The sequence below is a fragment of the Acanthopagrus latus genome, chromosome 17 (genome assembly GCF_904848185.1).
Source record: "Acanthopagrus latus isolate v.2019 chromosome 17, fAcaLat1.1, whole genome shotgun sequence".
In the NCBI taxonomy this organism is placed as follows: Eukaryota; Metazoa; Chordata; class Actinopteri; order Spariformes; family Sparidae; genus Acanthopagrus; species Acanthopagrus latus.
In genome coordinates, this window is record NC_051055.1 from 22,195,095 (window position 1) to 22,214,616 (window position 19,522).

The 19,522-nt window shown below is 47.7% G+C and overlaps 1 protein-coding gene across 4 annotated transcripts in view; it reads right to left on the bottom strand.

Annotated features, from left to right (window-relative positions):
* Nucleotides 1–19,522, bottom strand: part of cadm4 (cell adhesion molecule 4) — a 169,576-nt gene that overhangs the window by 28,124 nt on the left and 121,930 nt on the right. The window contains exons 1-3 of one of the 4 annotated variants that reach the window (XM_037074132.1): nt 16,155–18,622; nt 8,404–8,550; nt 490–777 (exon numbers count right to left, since the gene is read on the bottom strand). In XM_037074132.1, coding sequence (XP_036930027.1) covers nt 490–777; nt 8,404–8,550; nt 16,155–16,305 — 586 coding nt within the window. In that variant the 5' untranslated portion in view covers nt 16,306–18,622. Of the gene's footprint in view, nt 1–489; nt 778–8,403; nt 8,551–16,154; nt 18,623–19,522 lie in introns of those variants that run through there. The other 3 variants (XM_037074130.1, XM_037074134.1, XM_037074133.1) reach the window with 3 other exon arrangements.

Below are 19,522 nucleotides of genomic sequence, written 5' to 3' on the forward strand. Positions count from 1 at the left end.
TACTCATATTTGTCTCTGATGCAGCAATGTGAGATAGCAAATAAATGTAGTTGCGTGTTTCAGTGTTTGCTTCTGAAATGCAGTGTAGTGGAAGTATAAAGCAGCAGAAAAAGGAAATACTCAAGTTGAGTACAAGCACAGTGCCTGAAAATTGTCCTTAAGTGCAGTACTCGAGTAAATGTACTTAGTTACATTCTATCACTACAAAGAACAGAAGGGAAAATGATGAGTGACAGATTTGGGAGCCCTGCAGCCAAAACCGCAATATTTTTCCCCCATTTATCCATCCATCCATCTTCACCTGATCCCATCACCTCATCGATCTGCCATCCCCTCCGTCAACCGATCAATCACCCATCCATTCATCCTTCTTTTATTCAGCACTCAGTCTGATATCATGCACCCATTCCACTTCACCTCCCCCTTAATTTCCTCATTTATCTCCCATAATCATCAAGCTGTCCCATCTGTCAGTCAATCAGCAGTTACCTGGTACCTCCCTGCCGTTACGAACCCAGCGGAGGGTGGCGGCCGGCTTGCTGCGCGGCGACACGCAGGTGAGCTCCACCTCGCCGCCCTCCACGGCCTCCTGCTTCACCTCCACCGTGGGCGTCTCCGGGGGCACCAGGACAGACAGCGTGGCCACCTGGTGGTGCGTGGAGTCCGTGTAGAGCTGGCAGAAGTACCCGCCCTCGTCGGACACGCTGACGTTGGTCAACTCGATGCGCACCAGCCGCGGCGTGAAGAGCACCATCTGGAAACGGTCGTCCTTCAGGGCTGGAGGGTAGACGGAGATGATGGAGAGAGGCGGGTGGGAGAGAGAGAGAGAGAGACGGCGTGGGATTAGGGTGGTGGAGGGAGGAAAAGACAAGACGGGAGAGAAGATGAGGGGGGTAAGTGACAGGAAGAGTGGCAAGGACAAGAAGAGGGAAGGTGAGTCCATCAATCAGCGGGGCGGAAAAAATCACAATCTGTCCGTGAAGTGAGACTGAATACAAAATAAATATCAAAACACTGTATTCATATAAATATAGAGTCAAAGTAAAAAACAAAGTGAGGAATAAATGAAAAAAAAAAAACAAAAAAACAACAGAACTTCTTCTACGCTGCCTCGATGTAACTGACACAGAGCATTAAGGACTGTTTTTGTCACGGTGCTTTGCTCGCTTGATATCCACCACACACACACACACACACACACACACACACACACACACACACAGATAAGACTGTCAAAGTGAGTGCCATATTAAAGAACTTCTCTAAACCAATTTTTTTCTACTGGCAGGCGTCTGCTCGCTTTATTCTGAATTTGCTCTCCGAGGTCTGTACCTCACTAACAAATGCACTCTTTTTCCACAGTTAGCGGGCTGGTCAACAACAGACCCATTTTTACTCATGCAACCCTGGATAGGTAATCAGACAGAATCTGAATTATTATCATTTTTCATTGTGTGGCTTTTATCCCTTTATCTGGACGGTGACAGCTGAGAGAAAGAGAGAGAGAGAGAGAGAGAGAGAGAGAGAGAGAGAGATGCCATGGCAAAGGGCCCAGACTGGGATTGAACCTCGGCCGCTTTGGTTTATAGCTCATCCTTTGAATATACGAGGCTCGAGCGAAAGTTCAGACAGGAAAGCTACTGTTTCTCAGTCCGTATTTTAATCCTTTCATTTACTCCTCTCTCTCACGCTCACTCATAATTGGCCTGTCATTATCCGTGGCTGCTTCACACCGGCCGGGCACATCGATCCAATGGCACAGTGACACACCTTCACCGTTAGCCTCATCATCTTGCTGCTGTCTTTCAGATACAATCCTATCCAGCCTCTGGCTGACGGGGCACTTGAAGATCGGATTAAGATGACGTTACATTCTTAACATACGCTTGTTTGGCTTGCACGATAGGGAAGTCTGTTACCCATTTACTGGGTCGGTGACGCAATCCGTTATCGCCATGTTGGTTTTGTTCCTGGAACATCGTGATTGATGTTGCTCAGGCGGTGACCAATCAAGCTTTTGCAATGTCACAGCTTTGCAATTTGGGGAAAAAGACCAGTGAAATACAAACACTGGAGACTTAATCTCATGATGTCCACCCAATGTACAAAGTTGATGCCCATCTTCTGAATGTAAAAAGCAGGTTTATGCCGTTTATGTATATCGACATGTAAGTCAGATTTCTCCAGGCTCATCGCTTTAAGCCTGTTGTGTAGGTAAGGGTCAAAGTCTTTATCTACGCTGTCACTGATCAGAGATGGGAGAAGGCTGACTTCAGGGCTTCCTGCCACAGAGACAGGTAACAAATCATAAATGACTATGAAGTCAGGTTGTGGTAGCTGAGTGGGTTAAGCGAAGGACTTCTAGAAGTTCTTCATTGTTGATTTATTCAAACACAGATGACGCATTACATTTTTAAGTATAGCACACAGTATATTTTTAAGTATAAAGCAGCTGAAAGCTTTAGTAGAAAGGAGTTCATGGTGACATCACATCAGGAACGATGTCCGACTGACGGCTCATCCGGACGACGGCACAGCTTCCACTTTGCCACTATTTTTAAACCATAACAGGACATCTTGATTGAATGTTCAAACAACAGTCAATCACAGTCTGTTGTTGGTTGGCAAGGGAGAGATTCTGTCTGCCTATTATTAACTACCTCTGTCTCATCAGAGACTAAATCGGTTCCTGGTTCCGTCATAGACATCCGGCCCCTGACTGGTCTCGCTTTTGAAATTATCTCGGTGCCGGAGTCATTGAATACTAGATTTCTTCTTTTCTAACCGGGGAAACAACTGTCAGAGTCAACGCTAGACTCCAGTTGAATTGCTGGACTAACCCTCCGTGTGGCCAGCAACGCAGAGGTCTGGAGCCAGGCTAGTGTGAACCGGTGCCACCCAAGGGGCGGTAAAATAACAGCAGTTCAAACTTGTAGACGTAGGTCCGCTGGTGTTGCTATTTGCAGGCCAAGAAAGTGACAGTTGCTGCAATTGCTTTCATTTTTCTTTGCCGATAAGGGTGCAGGTTTTGGAAGTGCAGGTCCAGAGTTGTTGGGCTGAAAGTGATTGCACTTTGCAGGAACTTTGCATCAGTAACACCACGTATGCTTTTGAATTAATTTCTTTAGTATATATATGATGCCTTTTTACAATCTGGCACACTACGCGAGAGAAACAAGGGCCGCTCCAGGAGTATGCCATTTTAACCTATGGAATCTTTAGCCCCAAGATAGTTTGCTCTGTATCAGCAAACAGTCAGCTCTGTCTCCCACGGCCTGGAACGAGACCGGGGTTTTCACCACCTTCTAATTTGTGATGTCACTCCCGCGGACAGATCCGCAGAGGAAAAATTGCAAAACATGGGAGAAATAGTGGCTCTGACAGCACCCTAGTCGATTTTCTGCTCTGGAATTGATAGTGCTGCTAAATCTAAAGCTCGGTTTGATATAAAAAGTTCAGAGGGAGTTTGCAAAGCCGGTCTCGATGGAGCGGCTCCAGGCGGCACACTGATACAACGAAACAGATGTCTTGGTTTCTCTCATTTCCAGCTTTTGAGCGCAAAAGGTTTGTATTCATTCATTCCCTTTGTAACCAGTTGCTTTATTCCTCTCCAAGTCCATTTCCAATTAGCGGCCGGCATTTTTACTGTTAAAATTATTGGGTTTTAATCATCATTGTTTTACTTGCTGTGAAGCACTCGGTAACACTTTTGAAAAGTGCTATGGAAATAAAGTTGATTGCACAGCCTGAAAATTATTTTTAGGAACGTTATTAAATTGAGTGGCGCTGCCCTTTGAGTGAGTCAGTGAGAGACGGGCTAAATAATACAATTGGGCACGGCGTAAACACTGCAATTCAGCATGGAAAATAACCAAAGATTGAAAACGAAGAGTAAAAAATGGGTCGGCTTTATAAAGACTTAATTCTCACAGCCAATCCTGGACCCCGGGCCAATGAGCTACAATACACGACGCACAAAGGGAGAAAGAGAAAAAGACGGCACAGTGAGAGGGAGGAAGCGAAGAGGCGAGCGTGGAACAGTGTTCCCTTTTGTTACGGAAAAAAGAACACAACAAAAAGAGTGGAATCAATGGCAAGAAAAATGCTGATAATAACAAATAACGCTAATAACAGTCTGCGGGTGACAGTGGCTCGATGGTCCATAGATTCTCATTTAAGACTCACTTTGTATCGACTTGACTGTGAGACCTCTCCCTCACCCTCCGTCTCTATTTTACTCGGCTCCTCGCTGCGCTTCCTTTTGTGTTGGCTTTGGCTCACAGCAGACACTTCCCTGATGTAACAACCGGCCATCTCGCGGCATAATTCATCACAAAACAGACACTACAGTATAGATATTGGCTTTGCGCGTTTGCATGTGGGAGGGAGGGAGAGTGGGGGAGGAAGGGAGAACGAGAAAGATAGTCTAATATCACCACATAATGCGGCAGGACGGGAAAAAAAATAAAATGGATAGAGACAGAAATCCACAGGGATGTCGGCGAGAGCGGCCCGGAGTGATGGAGTAAGTCCACTCTTCCTGGAAGTACACCCAACTAATCCCTCTGCCCCGCCCCCCAAATTTCCCCCTGTCCACCGGATAGCAGCAGGAGCATTGTTAGAAAGCTATTCCCCGCAGATAGGTAAATCTTTCTTTTTCCCCCTCTCCGCACTAAATGGCAACTAAATGTCAGACTTCTGTTCAAGTCCAAGTTCACCTTTATTGTCCTATCTCATTTGCATGCGGAGGAGAGTTTCCAATGAGGGGGGCAGAAACGAGAGAGATATGGACCACTGAGGAGAAAGAGATCCATTTGGTTTTTAGTCTAACCGCTCTGTTACAGATATCAGTCCCCACAATCCCATAAAACACACCCCCTGAACGGGTTGCTCACTTGCGAAAACAGGCAGCCTAATTTCGCAGCACTTACGGCAGCGTGTCTTTTTGGGCAGTTAGTTTGGAATGGTTCGGCACAGAAAGGGCCTCAGTTTGTTGGTCTGGTATCCAGGCGGCAGATGGGCAATAGGTGGAAATGGAAGGGCCCTACAGCGAGTGATGGAGCAAACGTGGAGGCAGAGAGCGCCAGAGTGAGATGTACTTTACGCTCCCGGAAAATGTCCCCAACGAGGCTTTCCGGTGCTTACGGGAGCCAAATTAGTTACGGGAAACCATCTATACTTTATACCTCGCCTAACCTTTGGATCGTTTCCCAGTGCTGATGTCTGTGGCTCCCTTTCTTTATTCTCTCAGTTGCTGTGTCTTTTGTCTCATTCTCCCCCACTCTTCCTTTTTTATTCTTTCTCATTTTCACTTTCATTCCAGCTTTCACACCCCTTCATCGTCTTCACTCTGATTAGGCTTCACCATGCTTTGCCGAACGGGGGCAAGTCCATGTCTTGTGGGAGAGCAGACGGGGCGGCTCCGTTTAAATACTTAATGGAACTTACCGGTAGTGCTGATCTGTTGGAATTGAGGGGAGAGTTGAAAGTAAGGTTTCCCAAAGCAACGACCTCAACTGCCCAATTAAGGTCGACTCCGTGATCGAGGTGACTAACAAGTGAGAACAATGTGCGCCGAATACAAGTATTGTGTGAATGCCGATAAAAGAAGCTCTTCCGTCGTCCCTATTTTAAGTCTGTGTTCAGCGACTGTTCCCGAGGGGGAGTGTGGGAGTCTTGATTGTCAAATCAATGTAATTACAAGCGCTGGAAGTCGTAATGATTGGAAGATTAGAATATGTGCTCGAGTGCAAACTTTCACCCGACAAAAATATCCTGGCATATGTTTGCAAACGTGAAAGATCTCGAGTTGTGGAGTTCTGTCCTGTGGTTAAAAAAAAAAGGGAAAGAAAAAAGAACACAGGTTCAAGCATGCCCCTCGCCCTTCCTCAACAGCTTGAGCACAGTTTATAGGCTAATGATGTGAAAGTATTGCCGGGAATGTCCTTTTAACCTCTCCTCGGCGTGTGGAGATATAACTACAAGGTTAACTACAGAAAATCAGCGCTGGACCTGGCAGCCATTCATTTTCTTGACACTTCCACAAGCCATTCCTTTAACCGCAGTACCAGAGCGGAGGATGTCTTCCTACTTACTACGACACACTTCTAGACCTTGAATTTATTTGCCATTTAAATGCTGAAGAGATGATGAATATGCAGCAAGTTCATGCGAGACGGGCACCAGTCACTGCAGCTGAAGAGTTCCTTATCCAGCACAAGCTCAATGCCACAGGACAAAAAAAATAAAAAAAAATAAAAAACAAAATAAATAAAAAAATCAATCATATTCTAAAATTCTGGCTGACGTGCAAACAAATTCAAGGATTCTTGAGTGACAGGTCAAAATTATGGCTTGAGCAACAGAAGCATATTGAGATTAGGATAATATATTGTGCACAAGCTGCTTTGGAACACAGCAACATGCAGCAAAAGGTAGCCTGAATGCTCAGCAAACAGACTCTGTGAGAGTCTAAAGCAAGCCAGGGAAATGAACACCTGTCACACATTTACGGCCGCAGAACAATCCTTTGCAGAAGGCAAACCGATCAAAACCGATTTTTTTGATCAACACAACCTTTAGAGGGATGGCATGAGCTGACCACTCAGTGAACGGAGAGGATCAGATTTTGGGTGCGGATAAAAGACACTGCCGAGCAGTTTGCACAATGCCAAGCTCTGCTGGGTGGCTAGTGAGCGCTCCCTTCAATGGGATTTGGGGTTTTCCGATCGGCTGCGCCACCTGTTTGAGCTAATTCCTACTTTGGATCACTTCAGCTGTGTTTCTGATACGGTTTGGTGAGAAGCGCTGCATAACTAGCTCACAATAGACCGTGAGCTCAAAACACAAAAAAAAATTCCTGTTAATGAGTGGCCTCTGTTTACGGTTTGCCGGTTATGTGCGAATTTGCATTGGTCAGTGGTTTTTAGATTAAATCAAGCGATTTAGTTGTTATGAATCTGTCGATCATGCAGTGTGCTTTGGTTGTTTTTATGCATGCTTATTTGCATGTGACCTGAGGGAAAGGTGAGGGCATTTACATATTTTTGTACAGCCAATTATACCAACTAACACCCACTGACACCCTGATGTGAATTTGTATAATCTGCATTTACTCCCGCATCAGTTGACTCTGCAGTAGTCACAGGTGTTTATCCCGGACTTAAACGTTTGCCCCCGGTCACACCGGATGGTGTGTGTTGACGTAAAGGACGCGGACACATCAATACTTCTCTATCATATAAACTCAGTGCTGACTGATGGACTGAAGCGCCTGACAGCTGCCTGATCGCTACTGAGCATGTGCAGCTCTCAACAGGGATTAGACGGAGGCAAGATGTCTCGCTCCTTAGCTACTTCTGTTATCAGTTCCGGAAAACAAAAACAATGTGTCCGATTCAGAATTTTATTGATTAATTCTACTTATTAAAATGAGGTATACGATCTGCTGCTTTCTACTGTTCTGTGTTTTGTAGCATGTGTGATGACGAAGGAGAAACACAATAAATAAAAATTGAAATTTTTTAATGGGGTTCTCACATTTTTATGGTCTTTTGGTGCAAAAGTGATATTATCTGCATTCCGCATACAGTACACATTGTTTTAAACTACGAGAATTCATTAGGCTGTCAGGCTCTTAAGAATGAAACAATGACAACTACTCGAGTAAATTAAAATGTACCCACTTCGCCTGAATTACAATCAGTTCCAAACTAAAGTTTTACACCGTCGCCTGAAGCCTGAGCTAAGAAGTTTATCACATAAATTGCAAAGGGGATAAATAATTATTGCTACACCACAAAAACACAATGCAAAATTTTGCTTGAATTGAGCTACCTCACAAATTTTCATTATTTTATTATCCTTCATCGCTGTGCTTTTTGCTCTGAGGTCTCCTAGCAGCACTAACAGAAAAGCTGGCGAAGGTGGCAGCTTTTGCCTGTAATTAGTTACGAGAAAAACATGTAGTGTTTGCCTACCCCGAGGCCCTCAGTAAACCCTGCCTTCGTTATAATATCGGTTACAATGATAATTCGCCGTAACGCCGCCTTTAAAAAAAACATGTGATTGCCAAGGCCGCGCTCTAATGAGGAGCCGTAATACGGTCTGATCTCATCGGAGGTTAACAGTGGATTATGCAGAAAGCTTCGAACTATGCTTTTAAAACAGTTAGAGCAGCCACACTGTTAGGGCAGAGAATAACACCATCTCCTAAATTAACTCCGGGGTTATCTGACTGTTTTAATGTGGAATCGCTTCAAAGGCAAAGTGAGGACATTTGCGATGAGAAAAGATGCGTCATTGCTAATGTGTTAAAAAGGCTGCTTTCAGATGCTGCTGAGGGCGAATGCACTGACGCAGACAGATCAGGTCTGTCTGCAGAGACAAGCGGCACGTACACACCTCGTGTGCCGTTGAAGAAGAGGGTCTGCCGGCGGGGATTCTGGATGACCACGATTGATCCATCGTAGTTCTGCAGGCGGCAGGAGATCTCGGCCGTACCTCCCTCCATGACTGTCACATTCTCCGCCTGCACCGCCTGACAACGGGCTGAGGGAGAGAAAGATGGGCGTTAATACAGTGATACACGGAGAAAAAAAGATGGAGAGAAGAGGGACAAATAGTTGGGACAGATGTGGAGGACAAGAGGTGTTCAATTTGCTCCTCACTTGAGATGGAACCTTTCAGAATAAGGCACTTAAAGCGCCCTTCATTTACTCGCTATTCGTCATATGGACACAACAAGAGGAGGAGGGAAAAGGGAGGGGGGCACATGGTGATGGAGATGAAGAGATCGAGCGAGCGAGAGGAAAGACACCGAAGAACTCAACAAGTAAAAGAGGGTCCTTGTGAACAATGTGTTCTTATGATTAGCCTGTAATAGGGATGATTATAATTACCGCCATTCATCTTCTTACGTGCATAAACGCACACATACAAACAGGCCTGTTGCCTCCGGCTAGTGACAGAATGCACCAACACACACATTTGAATACATAATGCCTTATTAAATCTCTAAGTGGCTGTCGGTCTTCAATTGAGGCACGCATCAGCAGAACAAACACGCATATGAATGGACGCGCGCAAACACGAGCACGGCCACGTACGGACCGACACACTCACACGGCAGATCACAGGCTGGACTGCAGCCATGCCACCACCTGTGCCTTTATTAATGGTTTAAACCGCAGTCCTGAGGTATGAGCCTGTCGCGAAAGGCATTTACAGTAACACACGCATTCATGATGGTGTTTCACATCCAGGTGCAAGCTAACCCAATCGATTACAATCCATTACTTCGATGTAATGGCTCTTATTGCACGTATTTGGGAAACGCTAGCGAGATCACGCACCGGCTTTGGCTCTCGCAAATGCGCGCACCCCAATCCGCACAGACACCTGTGCGAGCTTTTATGTGTGTGCATTTGTCAGAAAGTCACAAATGAGGATGCGTACATGCACACACACACACAGAAATATGCACGCGTGCAAGTGAAGCTATCACACACACCCTCTTCCAAACAAACTTGTCAGGCCCCTAAACTCAATATTTTTAGACGAGGGGGCTGAGAAGCAGCGGGGAGCCTCTTTGATGTTGCTGACAGCCCAAAAGTCAGTAATGAGGAGGTTGATTATGCTCTGATTGGAGCGCCTTGGTGTGTTTGTGGGTCAGGCTGTTGACACGGCTCGACTGAGTCACACCTCCCGCTGAGCACAATGGACACGGAGCTCTGCCGTTTTGAATTCAAATGATTTAATGCGCAATTAGCCACAGCACCGCAGCCAGGAGTGGAGTGTGATTGCCTTGAAGAGAGTACCGGCTTGCTGGCCTCCGCAAACTAGTATTTACCAATTTGCATCCCGATTTGCATTCCCTCACTCCTTGGCTAAGTGTCGGCCGCGGGGAGGATTTAGGAGAAGAACGACATCAATACCGAAGCATGATGATGAATCAGGCAATAAGGTGTGCCGATAAAGACGGCGGGACTATATATATATTCAGTGCGGGGTCTAGCTGTGTCTCGGAGCTCTGTAAAAACACCTTCAGAAGGCAAGAAATGTTGTGAGACAAACAGATGGTGGCTGCCATAGCAGGAGCTGCTGACTTGACTGCTTTGGGCCAAAATAAATGTCTATATCTGCAACCAAGCGTGTCCTAAGTTACACCGCGTGTGTGCGTGTGTGTGTATGCAAGGACACATGCACAATAGGTGAGCATATCCGTGCGCGGCATATCCAGGGGTTGGCATATTGCAATTAAGCTACTTTGACATCATCTGATCCCTGCCAAGTTGGTCCAAATTTAATTCTCCCCTCGATTTTAATCTCTTTTAATGAAATACTCAAAGCCTACATATTCATCACATCAGGGGAAACGGAGAGACACAGTGGATATTGAACTGCAGACGGAAAGAAACCAAGAGGGGATAAAGACAAAGGGGACTCTAATACGCCATGGAACAGCGGGAAAAAAAAAATCTTGACAATTACCACTAATTGTAGTCATTATTGCTCCCATTCTCTGCATCAATATTGTGATTCATATCGGGGGGCATCAGGGCCTGCCACCGCCATCTCCATTATTTTTCTAATGGCTGTTATTACTCATCACCATGGCAACCGGGCCCGGCCGCCATTGTTTTAAATGGAGTTAATGGTAATGGTGCTGCTGTGCATCCTGACTAAGTCGGTGCGGCGCCTGTGCGTGATTACTGACCCACCAGAGCTAACAGAGGAAAGGGGCTCCGAGTGCGAGAGGGACAGACAAAGAAAGTGGTCAAAAGTTTGCTCCTGGGAGGAGGCCAGAAAGACTAATTAGCCGTCCATTTGCTCGCCCGTTCCTCCTGACAGCTGTCACCCCTTCAAAGGAAAATTAGTGGCAGTTGCGTAGCAGTGAGGCGTAAAAAGAAAAAGCGACGAAGACAGAATGAAAATAAAAAATTGTGAACCGCTGTTTCGCGAGCGGGAGCGGCTGGCATCCGCCGGCGCCTGCTGAGAGACACCGCCCAGAAGCACCTGCCGGCTGCTGGTGGATGATCAATCTGGGCGAAGAGAACAGAGGCACTGGAGAGATGGCGGGAGATGGGGGAGCGTGGGCTCCAACCAGGAAATGATGGCAGGGAGTTAGGAAGTGATGGTTTTTGGGTATAATAATGCAGCTGGCAGGGGCCGGACAAAGTACAGCTACGAAAAGATGACGCACGTTCCTCCCAACTGCCGCTCATGACCCAGCTGGATACGGCACTTTGGAGGTTTTTTTTATTAGGCTTCACACACGAAGGCTGTGACCCTGAGCTTCAGATCACCAGCAGAGTACAGTGCAGAGAGGGAGCGGGAAGGGAGGAGGAGGAGGGAGGGGATCAAACATCTGTGACAGCGGTATTAATCTGGCCCCATTAAAATCTGTGCCCATAATAAAAACTCCGCAAGTCGAATCATATTAAGAGAAAAATGCTGAAGCGCAATCGATTCCATGGTGGAGCTCTGACGGCTGTGATCAACGGTTGAATAAAGCGGGAGTGGGGCGGGGGGGGGGGAACAAAAACAATCACTTCTCTCTCCAGCCAAGCGGGGGCAGTATTTCATAGCAATGAATTGGTGCCTCTCATCATTTCAAAAGCCTGTCCCCCCCACCCCACCAGCCCTCACTGTCAGGGCCCCGAAAATAAAAGGAGCCTTTATTTACTACGGCAATAGAGATCGGAGAAGGGCCATCATTTCAAAATACATAAACAAATAAATAAATAATAGGCGTGCAAATTCATAAGACAAGGCTGTTCAGGGGCCTGTCCTAATGGTCCCGCAATGGGGTTGAGTTATAAGCCAGTGGAAGGCAGAGGGTAGAGGGGACGGGGGGGGGGGGGGGATGAAGGGAGGTGTGGAGAGTTAAAAGAGGGGGATTTGGGAAGCAGCCAGGTGGACTGCTGGCTCACCCTTGGTCACGGTAAATTCTAGAAACTGCCTCACTGGTGCAGGGTTAGCCGGCTGAATTACCGCCTCGCTGCGCCTCTCTCCCTCGATTTCACTCACTCCCTCCTCCTCCTCCTCCTCCTCCACCTCCACCTTCCTTTCTCCCCATGTTTCCGAGAGTGAGGAGAGGAAGCGACAGTACAAAAAAAACAAAAAAAACAAGACAAGACAAGCCACATAAGAGAGGAGCTGTCTCCATTTGCCCCCACACAAGCCCCCCCACCACCCCCACAATGTATCCTTGAAGCAGCGCAGTCACTGTCTCCCTATTCATTATCTCTCATTATCCTTCGGCTGGACGGGGGCCAGGAGCTTGTGTTTTTCTTTGCATGCCGGCCACGGTCTTACAAGGGAATCGATGCAGGAGACTACAATGCACAAGCCCTTATGTTATTACTGCTTTAATTAAAGCAATAACAGCAGCTCATAGCTCCACCGCTCTTACGGGGTCGTCCGTTGGCAACTCCTCCATCTCTTCCCATCTGGATGTACATTTTTTGCGACTCCAACACTCCCACCCTTCCCCAGAGTCCTGTGAGGCGAGCCGCTTTCCACAGTATGTATGCAAATGCGATGTTTATGTTTTCGTGTGTGTGTGTTTGCGGCCAGTGCTGTGTGTGTGTGTGTGTACGCTCCAGGTTAATCACAGAGTTTTGCAGTATACTGACTCCATGAAATAAGCTGACTTTGAGGTTCTTCTCCCTCCATGCCTCACTCCGCAGACCTGCAACCCTCCTCCACCCCCCCGTTTCCCTGTTCCCTCCACCCTCCACCCCTCCTTTCTTTTCTCAGTCTAAAATTATCACTCCATCTCTCAGGGAGCCAGAACTCTGCCAATCAAAGCCAGCGCAAAAAGAAGAAGAAGGAGAGGGAAAAAAAGAAAAGATGCTCCCTCTATAAATAATACATAATCCTTTACAAATCTCTCCCTCTCATTACCTTCATTCTGTCGCTTTCTCCTGTCCTCCTTTTTGCTTCCCTTCCCTGTCCTCCACTTTTTTTTTTTTTTTTTTGCAACCCACCTCCCCCTACTCTCCCCCCTGCCGCGCTTTTCCCAGTAGTCCACAACTTATAATTCTCTCCCCCCCGGTTGCCTTCTCATCTAATCTTATTCTCACCATCACCCTCTTTTCTCCTTTTACTTAAAACCCTGCAGTCTCTCCATCTCTCTCCTCTCCTCCCCACCTTCTGCCTGATCTAATCCTCCATTCCTCCTCCAGTCACCGGCCCCCTTTTTCCCCCTCTCTCTTCCTGTCTTCCTCCTCCGTCTGTCTCTCTCCCCCCTTATCTTTTTATTGCATCGTTCATCATTCATCTCCCTCATCAGCGCTGTCCTAAAGATCTCCTTCTCTCCTGGGCCTCGGGAGGATTTGTTGCAACTCTTTCTTTCTCTCCCCTGCTTTAGCCGCCATGTCTTCACTCCTTCTTTTCCTTTCCTCTCATGCCCCCCCCCCGTTGCAATAGTTTCTTTCCAAGCCGCAATAGGCTTTCATTCCCCTTGCAATCTCTCTCTCTCTTTCTCCCTCGTTCTTTCTCTTTCTGTGACTCAGTGGGAATCTTTTCCTGCCTCTCTGCTGGTTCCGTCTCCACACTCTCCTTCCCCTAAATGTGATTTGTTCTGCAGCTCAAGTCTGCGGCATAATCGCGCTGTTTTTTTTTTTTGTTTTTTTTTTCATAGTGTGCCGGAAGAGAGGGAGCAAAAAGAGGGGGAAAAAAAGAAAAAGACAGGAGGAAAAAGTGAGAGGAGGGAATGGGACAAGCGGACGAAACAAATGAGTGGAGTGCGGGATCGAGTACCCTAGTTTTTACCACCCTCTTTCATCTTCTTCTCTGCTTTCGCTTCTTTTAATTGCCAGTCATACAGCTCAGGCCTCTGTCTCGCTCTAATTTCTATCCCTCTCCCTTTTTCTCTCTCTGTCTTTCTTTCTTATTCTCTCTCTCGCTTTGGCAGGAACTTCAGTCCCTCTCTCGTCCAACTACTCTCCCTCCATCACCCACTGGTGTACTGTGAGCACTGCACTGCTAATCAGCGAAATCAGCATAAAATCCTCTCTTTTTCCCTCTTGACCCCTCATTAGAAGCATTTTTCCTTCGCTTACTTATATATTTTCACACCCTGTTTTTAACACTCGGACTTCACTGGCCTCCATCCTTCGCCCTTCCCCCTCTCATCACCTACACCTCCCTTGTCTTCCTGTTACCTTCTCCCCTCCTCTCCGCAATGCCTCCTGCACCTCTTGTTTTTGACCTTCGTGTCTGTATGTCTCTCCGGCCATTTGGCGTATTTCAATCACCCCCCCACCCCCCCCATCCTCCTGCCGCAGAGCATCTCCCCGAACGCTCTCCTCTCCTCCCGTCCACCCATCCCATTACTCTTTCTGCTCCCTCGTTCACGTCCTCCTACCCGTCACAGACCGCCGTCTTCCTTCCCTTCTTTTTTCCCCGTCCCTTCCCTGTCTTGTCTCTCTTTCTGACAGCCAAAGCTGGTTAGCTCTATCTGCTGTGCGGGCGCTTTATGACCCGGGTCTGTCGCAGCCCCGACAACCCCGCCACAATGGCCCACCACACACAGCCCAACAGCTGCTTAAAGGAAATTTACAGGGCTATTACGCGACGGCGGCCACACTGGAGATTCACCACAGCCAAGAGCACTAGTCCTAACACCCCTTTCAAAATTCAGCACATGGCCGTCTTCCCCTTTTCTGGTGTGTATTCTCTGCGTGTGCGATGCACGGGTGTGTGCATGCATTTAAGAGCAGGAGTGTGTGCGTCTGTGTAATAGTGTACAAGAGATATATTTATGCACACATTCAAGGCCCCGACAAAAAAAAAAAAACTGCCCTACTGGCATGAATTACATAACCGTGTTGACTGCCAAGACACAAACTCATTCTCTCGCTGTGTGCCCCGACTCCCCTATTGTCACCCCAATCCCTCACCCCCCTTCGATATACCACAAAACACATTGTCCTTCTGTTGCTGTAATATGCAGGGGGGAAAAAAAAAACAAATCGAGATTTTGGCTGGCGCTGAGCAGAAGGTGCTGCACGCGGAGGCACAGCAGCAAGGCGAGAACATCTTCCTGTATTAAATGCATAACAATAATAACGACGGTGTATTAATAGCGCCCAACAACTCTGCCACTGATCCCTCCCCTCCTCATATACCGCTTTTCCTTGCCATCTCTTCCTCCTGTTCCATCAGTCTCGTGACTCTTGGCTTCAAATCGTCTTTGAGGCCTCGTCTCTTGTGTCGTCTCGGTGCCCCTCCCCTGAATCGCTGTCTCTTTCCTGCACACACAGACCACGTTGTTCTCCATCTCCTCTCTCGTTCTCCTCCGCTCCCACCCTCCCATATAGTGCTCATGTCTATCTGGTCCAGGTTCTTTATTCCTTGAGTCAGTCCGTCTCCCTCTCTCAATATATATTGGTCTGTCGCACTCCACCGCCCCTCCACCCTCCTCCCCCCACATTTCTCTTTTCTATTCCACAACCTCTCCATTTGGCTCGCCGTATCTTTCTCCCACTCTGGGGTCCAGCTTTCCTTTATTAGGTTCTTCAGAGGAGAAGCTGAGAAAAAAGGCTTTAGCACCTTCTTATATCTCCCTTTCTTTCTGTTTGCTCGGGTCCGTCCGTCCACTCTCCTTTCCCCCCCGCTGCCGAATCGGATTCCCCGCCGCACTTTCACCCCAAGGGCATACGCTCCCGTCTTCTTGTTCTCTCTCCTCTCTCGTCCTCATCTTAATTACCAGCCCTAACTTAATTACCAGAATTTGGAACAATTCATCTGGCACTCTCATTTCCTGATTCCGGCATGAGCCATCCCCTCCCTCGGTCCCCTGTGCCGGGCACCACACTGGATCTCATTCTGTATCAATTTACACCAATTAGAATCCTATTCACAATTGTGTTCTCTCTGTTTTTGACACACGGCCACCACGCTGCATGGTTTAAAAAGGTACATCCGCGGTAGAACAATTACAGGAACGAGGAGCTTGTGCTTGTGCGCTGAGTTGCCATGTCCCGATGAAATGAGCGTGTATGGGAACGTTATGCGCTTGTTTCCCTGATTGATTTGGGGTGTAATGACACCTGAGTTTCCCTCTGGAATCGATACCGCACGTCCCATTTAATCCGTGCCGCTGCATGTGTGTACATTTGAGCATTCGTGCGTGCGTGACTTACGAGTGATGCAGAGCAGGACCAGGACCAGGCTGCGCAGGGCCAGGGAGCAGGGGGCAGGGAGGAGGCGGCAGAGGACAGAGCTCCGGACAGGCCTCATTGTGTATTGAGAAGCTGTGTCTGTATGTGCGAACGCGTGCGTCGATGTGCACATTTGATCAATGGTTCCTCTGTGACCCTGCCTGCGCTGCTACAGACAAGCTAGTCCGCACACACACGCAGCATTTGTGATTTGTCTCTCAACTGCAATGCTGCGGACACGTGCGCACGCTAACGGCTCCGGCTTTACTTCAGCGCAATCAGACAGAAGTTGTTGTTTGAGGACAACGCTTACAGAAAGGACGCCTTTGTGCCGCGCAGCATCACAACACGCGCAAAGAAAAACTGCTTTAGCTCGCTAAGTCTCTCTGAGAGCTGAATAGAGGCCGGGGCTCGCACGCAACGCACAGAAGTTTGGCCAGAGCTCAGGGCACTAACAGAGCTAACAATTTACACACTATATCACAGTGCACACAGAGACGAGCTTCGGGTAACAAAAAGTTCCACTGTTGACTTTAGCACCTTGTGCTGCTTAGGAAAAAGAAACTTAAAACACTCAATGTCTGAAATCCATACAGTGCAGAGGCTTAAAGTGGTATCAGAGCCCAGTCCTATCCAAGCAAAAGGACAACAAAGGAAACACTGCAAGGCTAGCTATTTTCTACCATGGAGCTCCAAGCCTCCTGAGACCAAAGCCCAAGACTTTTTGAATCGATAAACTGAAAAAAAAAAAAAAAAAAACGATACCAAGTGCGACCAGAGTGGACCTGCAGAACTGCGTTCTTCACCTGGAAGCGCCTTCAGTAAAGGCAGCTCTGCAATTAACTAAACGAGCAACTGGTCAATTAGCACCTGCCAAGTGCTCGCTGCAGTGTCAGACTCTGAGCTAAGCTAGTTCTCAGCAGCGGACAGCCGAACAATCAGCCACGCAATTAACCACCACAACACACTGCTCCTCTCCTGTAGGTCAAACCGCACACCACTCCAGGGAGCAGAAAACATCAATAATACTATATTTCATTCAGATGGGGGCGGAGGGACTGTATTGCAAAGCGAGTCAAGTTTATCCACGGATGCCGAATGAATGCTAACTTCTGAAGCAGAGCTACCTACATTGCCGTGCCCCTGAGGAGAGTAAAATCTAGGGCAACAATGCTCGTTCTCAAACAGATTATATTTTAATGAGTCAAAGAAGATCTTCTGCACTTCTCACCCGACAAATCGGCAGGCAGAAGTCAGCGTGCCTTTGAGCTATAACCGCACCGACCAGGCCCCTGGAGAGACAAGAGACACTATCTTGCAACTCATCTGGAGATAGCTAAGGTTAAATAAAATCCATTGAGCTTGAGTGCCGCTCTATAAAGACAGGGAGTGGAGGTGCTCGGCCTGTGTGGAAGAGCCCGACTTGCAAGAGAACTGCAGTCAGACACGTTAGTTTCAGATATTACACTTTTTGGTCTGCGATTTCTTTACCTGAGAGACTTGCACATTATTCTCACGAGGTACCTGCCATTATTATTCGCTTCAATGCTAGAGCGCTTTTCGATAAGCTATCATGTATATGCTGTAGTGTAAATGGACAGTGATTTTACCCGGTAATTTGGGACTCTTCAGAATAATCACAGGCTATCAGACGGTATAATCGCGCGGCATCGACCTGCCTAACTCTTCCTCTCCAACATGCTTCACTGGGTACAGTCGGTGCCTGGTTGCACTCCAGATGCACACTCACTCGTACGCGCCGCTCTGCTTAAGGCCCCGGACAGAGTCCCGCTGATTGTCAGGACCTAATGCATCGCCGCTCTCTGAGAGTGTGTAGCTCCTGTGTGTTTTGTATGTGTTTAATACGAGTGTGTGTGCGTGTGTGTGTATGTTTGTGGTGCCGAGACAAAGCGTGACGGGCTGCACCACACACCTCACTGAGCACTATCTGATGGAGTAAAGTGCGGGTGTCATCCTTAGATTACTACACACTGCCCGCTCTCTCTCTCTCTCTGTCTCTATCAGTCTCTCTCGCTCTCTGTGGCACCGCAAACACAATGAGCTCTAACGGCGACGGCCCTGACACCTCTGGAAAAGCCGAAAGCGGATCATCGCCAATCTTCCCCACGGCACCGGCTTCACCGGTCAAACTGGCTGATGCTGAGAAAATTACTCTGCGTTGGTGTGCACCAGAAAAACTTGGGGGGGGGTCTGGCGAGTCTGGGGGTAACTGGCAGCAGGCGGACGGAAACAAAGTCTATTCACTTGTTCAAATTGATCTCCTCAAATTGTGTTTGGTTTATCCGTTCTGCCCTCTTTCTCCCCTCCTCTTCCCTTCAGTCCGCCGGTCAGTCCGTAGCAGCAGCCAGTTAGTTCCCGCACGTTTGTCCTCCTCTCACTTCTTTCCCCGTCGATGTATGAAAACTGCTTTAATCCCAGTGCGGCGTCGTTGTTGTTCACATCCATCTGTCTATCCGTTTTCTGTCCACCACTTGTTTATATAACCCTGGCCACCCTCCCCTCGCTTAGAATGAGTGTGTGTCAGTGTGGGATCAGTGTGCATATTTTGCATACTATTTTGTGAAGGTTAGAGATGTGTGTGTGTGTGTGTGTGTGTTATGTGTGTGTGGATGGAGGGCAGCGACAATGGTTGTCTTTCAGGTCAACAAACAGTGGCGGCGTGTGTGTCTGAATGTGCTCGTCTGTCCAGTGGAGCAGAGTGTACATTTGGCTGTCTGTTTGGCCCTTTCACCATCTACTAGCCATTAATTTATCCATGCAGGCGCACACAGAGGCATCATAGTGCCTCTTTATGTTAAATGGCCATTTTTATGGCGGCAGGGATGCGCACGGCTGTCCGCTGACAAGAACTGTGCACGTGTTTGTGTTGTGCATTTGACATTTTCGAAAACAAAAAAAAATCGCTCGTGGACAAAGCATCAGCGAACACGCCCGCGGCCGCTGTGAGTTATGCCAATGCGAACCTGGCTCGATGAAAAGGTGCGACAGAAATCACTGCTAACCACGAGTCCAACCTGTCAGAGTGTCTCATACCAACACGCTGTGCGTAATGCACTTCCTTTGTTCACGGCCCCCGTTGCCACATGTACTATCATTACTGCTATTGGCAATAAAACTGGCACCACAAAGCCAGCAATGAGAGTTAACTACACCAGACTCGGCGTAGATGACTTTCATTGTCCCGTAAAAGACAAAAAGGCAACACGGCCCTTCCCACTCCGATGGCGCCGCCGCTTGTTCTTAATCAACTGATCATAAACTATCAGTTCTAATCTGCCGCAAGCTGTATTTACAAACATCTTTATGCATTCAATTTGAATCACGCTGTT